This window comes from Talpa occidentalis, unplaced genomic scaffold (genome assembly GCF_014898055.3).
Source record: "Talpa occidentalis isolate TD23 unplaced genomic scaffold, MPIMG_talOcc4v2.1 talOcc4.9, whole genome shotgun sequence".
Classification (NCBI taxonomy): Eukaryota; Metazoa; Chordata; class Mammalia; order Eulipotyphla; family Talpidae; genus Talpa; species Talpa occidentalis.
This window is the reverse complement of record NW_023605305.1, coordinates 85,447,682-85,455,494: the sequence shown is the minus strand read 5'-3', so window position 1 is coordinate 85,455,494 and position 7,813 is coordinate 85,447,682. Positions and strand designations below refer to the sequence as shown.

Here is a 7,813-nt window from a genome sequence, read left to right as displayed (position 1 = left end):
CGTTTAATATCGGGGTTGCTCTATAACACAACGAGCTTCCTTTTCCTCATCTATTCCACATGGTAAATGGTCACTATGGAAACTTGATCTTGAAGCTCAAGGCCCACGCAATAAAAACTTTTATTTCCAGGTGATGCCGGCATGTGTAACAACTGCTGCTGCTTTACCACGAGTTCTTGTCTCGCGAAACCGTAGAAAGGAATTCACAGACTTTTGGAGTAAGTAAGCAGAGAGAGACAAATCTTGTCTTTGAAAGAAAAGTTTATTTAGGAAGAAAAGAGACAAAGAAGAAAGACTCCCAGGTATAAAGTACCTGGGAGGGGCCAAGATGAGCCGGTATGGGATATTACATTGGCAATATATACTTTTTTTCTCTCATTATGTTAAAAGTTCAGTCTCCCTTCCTGATTGGCTAGCTCTCAGGGGGTACTGAGCAATTTCACATTCCTTATTTTAACAGTATTTTCTTTTCCCATTTGTTATGCTTATCGCTTTACCTTTATGGTCTAGCCCTCCCGGTGAGCATCTTTACACTTTATCTTATTGTCTAAAAAAAAAAAAACCAGGACCATCCTCAACAAGATTATCTGTGGTGCTAGGATGTTTGTTTTTCCCCTAGTGTTAACAATGGTGCTAGGAAGTTTGTTTTTCCCAGTGAAATTGGTTTCATTTCCTTGCTTGTCCTTATCTCTGAAGCCTCCCTAAATTCTTCAGGGGTCCCCTCCTGCACTTCCCCTAAAACTGCCTAATAACCCTAGCTTGCCCTGTCTGACAGGGCTCTAAAAAAAGTTAAAAAGTAGCACTGTGTGGGGAGGTGTCTTCCGTGCCTGAGATTCCACGACTCACTGTTTCTGGCAGACAAGGTAACCTACCAGCTCCATAGGCCCAACAGCACCGCGGAGCCCAAACCCGGGGCGGGCCCGCGCGCACGCGCCGTGCATCAGCCGCGCGGGCCGGCGGCGTGCTAGTGCGGCTGCGTGTGCCCAGCGCCTCGCCCGACTCCCGGCGGGAAGCCGCCCGAAGGACCCGGATGGAAGCCCGGCGCAGCCAGGGCGGAGGGGTGGGAGGCCGCCCGGAGACCCGGATGGAAACCTGGCGCGGTCGGGGCGGAGGGTGCGGCGGGAGAGCGCGTCTCTCCGCGCTACGCGGGTTCTGCTCAGGGTTCCGACCCGAGGTTCCGACGCCCCCAACTGGGCAGCAGGCTGAGCGGGGTGCAGAACTGAAGCCTCGCCGTGACCTGCTCTGCCCAGGGTCGAGCGGAGCCCCGTCGCCCGCGCCCCGTCACGCGCGGCCCCCAGTACGCGGCCCCCAGGGCCGAGCTGCGCGTGCGCCCCGCGCCGCCGCCGCAGGTAGGTCCCGGGCAGCCCGCCGCCGCGGGCGGGCGCGAGGGAGCCCCGGGGGCGGCGAAGCCGCGGTCGCCGGCTGCGCGACCCCGCCCCCTCCGCCCGGCCCCGGCTTCCCGCCGCGCCAGGGTTGTGGGGCCTCCGCCTCCCGGCCCGCCCCGCCCCCGCCGCGGGCGGCGCAGGTGGAAGTAACCTGCAGTCGCGTCCGTAGCGGGTTCGCGGCTGCGTTCTGCTGGTCACGGCCGGGGGGTTTGCTCTCGCGTTTCCCCCGCCTTGTGGCTCGGGGAATGGCCACATTTCACTGACTGCTTTTGCTCTCAGTGGTGATACTTTGCCGTACTCTACCCTTCTGCTTATCCGCTTGCGAAGACATGCCATTTTCCTGGGAGAGAGCTTTCATTCTGCATCTAATGCTCGCTCTTCGAAGACTCAAGTCACTCAGAAAACGAAGCAAATCTATTACGCTTTTTGTGTATTTTACTGTTTATGATGGAACATTCCAGCATACGTAAAATTAATGAGAATGGTACCCTGCTGTGTACCCAGCTACATTCATCTGTGACAGCCACGGGCTTACGACCCACCTTTTTTGCCTTATTTCCTATCTCCAGCCCACTCTGCCCCTGTGTGTATGTGTGTGTGTGTGTGTACGTATGGACGTTTGTACACGTGCATGTGCACAGAAGCACAGCATTTCAAATGAAATCCCCGACATCATTTAATTTGCAAATAATTACTCTATCGCCTACAAATGAACACTTAAAGGCACAATGACAATAACATTGTCACACCTGTTTAAATGAACACTGATTTCTTAATATTGATAATGCTTTTTTAACATTTACATATCTTATTTAGGATGTTGTGATTGCTAAGTACACGAAGGAGCAAGTGAAAGCTGTGAGTTTCTCAACACAAGAAAGCCTCTTAGGCGGTAAGTTCATCTTTTTCCAAGGATCTTGGAAAATTCTTGTTACCTATTCACCCTTTTTGGAGGGGCCAGAGAAGAATGCTATAAATGAGCTTTTCTAAAAACTCTTGTTAAAAACATTGATCTTCAAAATATAACTGAGTAGTACAGTCAGGGTGGATTGAAATGACCTCCTCAACAGTCCTGAAATAATTCCTAATGAGACTGAAGTAAAGCTCTTGCCTTCATCCCTTCTGCATCATTCCCCAAAATATACAAAGCAGAAACATGTGCATTTTTTATGCTGACATCATAATTTTTTTTGCAGATAGTAGAGGTTCCAAACACCGTTGGCACTATCATCACCTCACTTGACAAAAGGCTGAAGCTCAACTCTTTGAACTTCAAAATCATGAATCTTCTGTCTTAAATGGGCTCATATAGCAGGTCAGCTTATTAGTTTCACTGAAGTACATTTTACAATTACCTAATCTTTGCAGGGCTGTTAGAAAGTGAGTGCTTTAGGTAAATATTCTTGGCTGATTGTGATTTTTTTTTTTTTTTAATGGCCAAAGTAGCATTTGGAGTGAAATGTGTCCCTGTTGTTTCAGGCATGTTCTACAGCACAGAATTTTGGCAACTCTGGGGGTGGTACTTGTCTGTAGATAGGTATATCTGAGCTTACGTGTGGATTAAACCTTTGCACATTGTTGATGAGGGAGTTAAAGAGAAAAGGTATGACTTTCTTTTGAGGAGGTCAACTCAAAGCTCAAATGACTGTCAAAGCATTGAGACTTGACTTGGCAAACTAGAATATGAGCAAGCTAGGGAATGATCTCAAGGATATGTTTTCATTCCTTTAAATCTGGCTATTTGTAATCATCTAGACAGCTTTATTTTTGATTCTTTTGTCCCACTCTGAGAGATAATTTGTCAGTTCTGAAGGAGTACAGCACCCTATGTGCTTTCAAAGGGGCTTCCAGGGATTGGGATGGGCATCCCTTGTTAAAGATTACTGTTCTGCGGTCATGCATGGCTTGCTAGGATTTCAATCAACAACAGACCACCAGTGCTGGTTTGGTTCCAGTAGGCTTATATCATACAACCTGTACTGGGCTATGCCATCTAGGCTTATGTAGTTATACTCTATGACGTCATATCAACAAGATCTCATGGCACATTTCTCAGAACTACTCTCCATTGCTAAGCAATGGATGGCATAGGATGTGGCTTTAATTCAGTTAACCACTGATTTCTAATGCATGGATAATATTTTACTCCCAAAGCACAATTCCACAGCATCACTGGAATACTGCCTTGACTATAGTTACTAATAATAATCATCTAAATGCTTAATTTGAGCACAGATTCTGGGCCCCTACTCCAAAGTTAAGGAATCAGAATCTCTGGGGATGGTCAGGGATCTGCATTTTAGCCCAAGACTTAGATGATTCCTCCATTAACTAAACTAGAGAATCACTGCCTTCTACATCCTTTGCTTGGCTTAAGCCAAATCTTAAGAATGCTGCTTATTGCTGCTTATTTTCATTCTGTTTCATTCTTTTTCTTTTTTTTAAAGATTTATTTATTTATTTATTTATACAAGCACTGGATACAGTCAGAAGCGCAGTGGGGGGAGGGGGGTGAGAGCATTTACCAGAGCCTGAGCGGAGAGCAGAGCAGGCAGAAGGACCGAAGTACACTGCTGAGGGGAGCAGCGGGCGGCAGGAGAGGTCTGCGCGCCATGTGGGACCCTCCTCTGGTGGCCGGGGAGCAGCCGGTGATCGAACCCGCGCCATGGAGGCTGCAAGCATCATTCTTTTTCTTGACTGGTTCTGCCAAGGGGTAGTTAATGAGAAAGCACCATGAAATTCCTGTTGAAATTCTTCTATGAGAGAAATTTTTCTGCAGTCTCAGCAACAAGAATAGTTATGACTGTTACTCCTGAGCAACTTGTTTTGCTTTTCTGAATGAAAAGTGAGAACAATAGGCTGATAGTGCCTATACTTTAGCTGCAAAGAAGTTCCCAGCCAAATTTGTATCCTGTTTTTATGTCAAGGGTAACTTAAAATATCAGACCTGTTTAAAATTCTTGGCTTAAGTTGCAATCAAAGCCACTCAGGGAATCCAGTGGTTTTAAAGCTCTGTTTAACCCCCACCTATGTAACCGCACCAGCCAGCATGTCAAGATCTCTCTTCCCTTGGAGTAGCTAGTGGATTACTCCCTTGTCATTGGTGTTTCATAACATCCTTCCATCCTACAGGATGGAAGCAGGGGGTGGTAGTGAGATTTCCTTTCTGAAGATATAAAATGCACTAGTTTTGTTTGGAACGTACATCACTGAAAACAGATTGAACCATAAACAAGGACATACGGGGGATAATCACAACTTGCATAAGCCCAGTTCTCCCAATTGTGAAGCCCAGATCTTCACAATTTACTGTTCAATCACTTATTCTAGGACATTCGCTTTGAGTTGTCAGTTTTCACTTGGGTGGATGTCGTTTGCTCTGACTTGTTGCAGGCTGTTTCTTAGCATGTGTACGCGTGACAGGATGGCATAGGATGTGGCTTTAATTCCATTAACCACTGATTTCTAATGCATGGATAATATTTTACTCCCAAAGCACAATTCCGCAGCATCATTGGAATACTGCCTGAGCGTTTTTGTGTGCCATGTCGAAGAAACGTAAATGGGATGATGACTATGTACGTTACTGGTTCACCTGTACGACGGAAGTCGATGGAACTCAGCGTCCGCAGTGTGTGTTGTGTAACTCCGTATTTTCAAATGCTGATCTCAGACCATCAAAACTGTCAGACCATTTTAACAGACAGCATGGTGGCGTGGGTGGACATGACCTCAACAGCCTGAAGCACGTGCCAGCCCCGTCTGACCAGAGTGAAACGTTGAAAGCATTTGGAGTTGCATCTCATGAGGATGCCTTATTGCAGGCATCATATCAGTTTGCATATTTATGTGCCAAAGAGAAGAATCCTCACACAATAGCTGAAAAATTAGTGAAACCTTGTGCGTTGGAAATAGCTCAAATAGTTTTGGGACCAGATGCACAAAAGAAGCTTCAGCAGGTACCCTTATCAGATGATGTGATCCACTCCAGAATTGATGAAATGAGCCAGGACATCTTACAGCAAGTTCTAGAAGATATCAAAGCCAGTCCTCTTAAAGTGGGTATTCAGCTTGCTGAGACCACAGACATGGACGACTGCAGCCAGCTAATAGCATTTGTGCGATACATAAAAGAAAGAGAGATCATAGAAGAATTCCTGTTCTGTGAACCCTTGCAGTTAACAGTGAAAGGAGTAGATGTGTTCCACCTCTTCAGAGATTTCTTTGTGAAACATAAGATAGCACTTGATGTATGTGGCTCAGTGTGCACTGATGGGGCCTCCTCTATGCTAGGAGAAAATTCAGAGTTTGTTGCTCATGTGAAGAAAGAGGTTCCACACGTCGTGATCACTCATTGTTTATTGAACCCCCATGAACTGGTCACAAAGACATTGCCTGTGAAACTGAGGGAAGCCCTGTTTACTGTGGTTAGGGTGGTCAATTTCATCAAAGGGCGGGCACCCAACCATCGCCTGTTTCAGGCCTTTTTTGAAGAAATTGGAATCGAGTATAGTGTTCTCCTTTTCCACACTGAAAGGAGGTGGCTTTCCCGGGGCCAAATACTGACTCATATTTTTGAAATGTATGAAGAAATAAATCAGTTTCTTCACCACCAAAGCAGTAATTTAGTTGATAGCTTTGAAAATAAAGAGTTTAAACTTCATCTAGCATACCTTGCAGATTTGTTCAAACACCTCAATGAACTCAGTGCATCTATGCAAAGGACTGGCATGAACACAGTATCAGCCAGAGAGAAGTTGTCTGCTTTTGTCAGGAAGTTTCCATTCTGGCTAAAACGAATTGAGAAAAAAAATTTTACCAACTTTCCTTTTCTTGAAGAAATCATTGTTTCAGATCACGAGGCAGTCTGCGTGGCAACGGAAATAACCCTGCATCTGCAACGGTTAAGCAGCTTCTTCCACGGGTATTTTTCCGTGGGAGATCTTGATGAGGCAAGTAAATGGATATTGGACCCATTCCTGTTTAATCTGGATTTTGTTGATGATGGTTATTTAATGAAAAATGATCTTGCTGAATTGCGAGCTAGCGGCCAAATCCTAATGGAATTTGAGACGATGAAGCTGGAGGATTTCTGGTGTGCTCAGTTCACAGTGTTTCCAAGCCTGGCAAAGACAGCTCTAGAAATCCTTATGCCATTTGCAACCACTTACCTTTGTGAGTTGGGATTTTCATCCCTTTTACATTTTAAAACAAAATCTAGAAGCGGCTTTAATATGAGCGATGACATCCGTGTGGCTATTTCAAAAAAAGTTCCTCGTTTCTCAGACATCATTGAACAAAAGTCACAGCTACAGCAGAAGTCACTGTGAGCTGATAGGCTTTCTTAATGTATAATGTTTAATATATGCCTAATCCCATTGTAAAACTAAGCTATCACTCTGTCTCTTTCCTTTTCTATTTATGGTATACTGAATCCTGTGTTTTAAAACTATAGCTTTTAATGTGGCATGTGAAAATATGTTTTGAGAATAGTACATACACAGCAAGAAAGATGAAGTACCACAGCTACTTGATACATAGGGTTTTTCTCATTCTGGGTGTCTGTTTAACTTGTCGGTACAATATGTAAAAGATGCACCAGCACCGAAATATGCAGGTTAATGGTCCAATAGGCTAGGAATGAAGCCAAGAGAAAGGGGAAGACTCCCAGAGGATGCAGATTCGTATTAAGAGTGAAAGTAAACACAAGGACAGACCCAGCCCTCCCATTTTCAAGAGGTTGTCATGGGGAGATTAATGAAATCAAAAGAGATTATGAAATGTTATGGTGGGAGAAGGGATGATTCTAGTGTTTGTATGACTTATTTTTAGATGTATTCTTTGGAGTTAGTCTCACAATGTCTGTTCTTCTAGCTCCCATTGTCTAAATACCAGAACATTAATAAATATCCTAACATCCTATCAGCCCCTCCTTGTCTTCTTTTAAATTACATCATCGAGGATGCTACATAGCAGATTGCAAAGGTTTACCTTAGAAACTGACTTAGCAGGTCAGGGATAAGACCACAGATTTCCAAACAGTTCCGTGGATTCTTTGGTCCCTGCCCTCATCTTATTTTTCCCATACTTTACCCCAGATTCCTCACTTATATCACATAATTGTACTATGTGTACTTTTCTAAGATAGTTCAAAATTTTTGGATGGATGAGAATTGACAGGAAATCATTGGAGTAATTCAGAGCCAGCAAAAAGTTCCTCAAGGGGATTTAAATTAATATTTTTTTCCTGGGTGATAACTTAGCAAACTGTATTTGTAACAAATAATTTTCATTATAGACCAAACTTTCAAAGTTTCAAACTTTCAAAACTTTATCAAAGTCGAATGTGGTCGAGGTTGGGGGAGAAATGAGTCCTATAATGAAAAACTGTGCTTCCCCTACCTGCCCAATTACCTTTTCTTTGTTTT

General features: G+C 44.3%; 1 protein-coding gene across 2 annotated transcripts; it reads left to right on the top strand.

Annotated features, from left to right (window-relative positions):
• Positions 1–1,058: 1,058 nt before the first annotated feature.
• On the top strand, positions 1,059–7,363 carry FAM200C (family with sequence similarity 200 member C). 2 transcript variants are annotated; one of them, XM_037499921.2, is made up of 4 exons: positions 1,059–1,349; positions 2,202–2,277; positions 2,582–2,700; positions 4,882–7,363. In XM_037499921.2, exon 4 carries the CDS (start codon positions 4,931–4,933, stop codon positions 6,713–6,715), a length of 1,785 nt encoding a protein of 594 aa, XP_037355818.1. In that variant the 5' UTR covers positions 1,059–1,349; positions 2,202–2,277; positions 2,582–2,700; positions 4,882–4,930; the 3' UTR covers positions 6,716–7,363. The 2 variants fall into 2 exon arrangements, with proteins under 2 accessions (XP_037355818.1, XP_054547008.1); XM_054691033.1 differs by lacking the exon at positions 2,582–2,700.
• Positions 7,364–7,813: the final 450 nt, after the last annotated feature.

Excerpts from the sequence above, each read along its gene's own strand:
- FAM200C (XM_054691033.1), top strand. The coding sequence starts at position 4,931 with ATGTCGAAGAAACGTAAATGGGATGATGACTATGTACGTTACTGGTTC.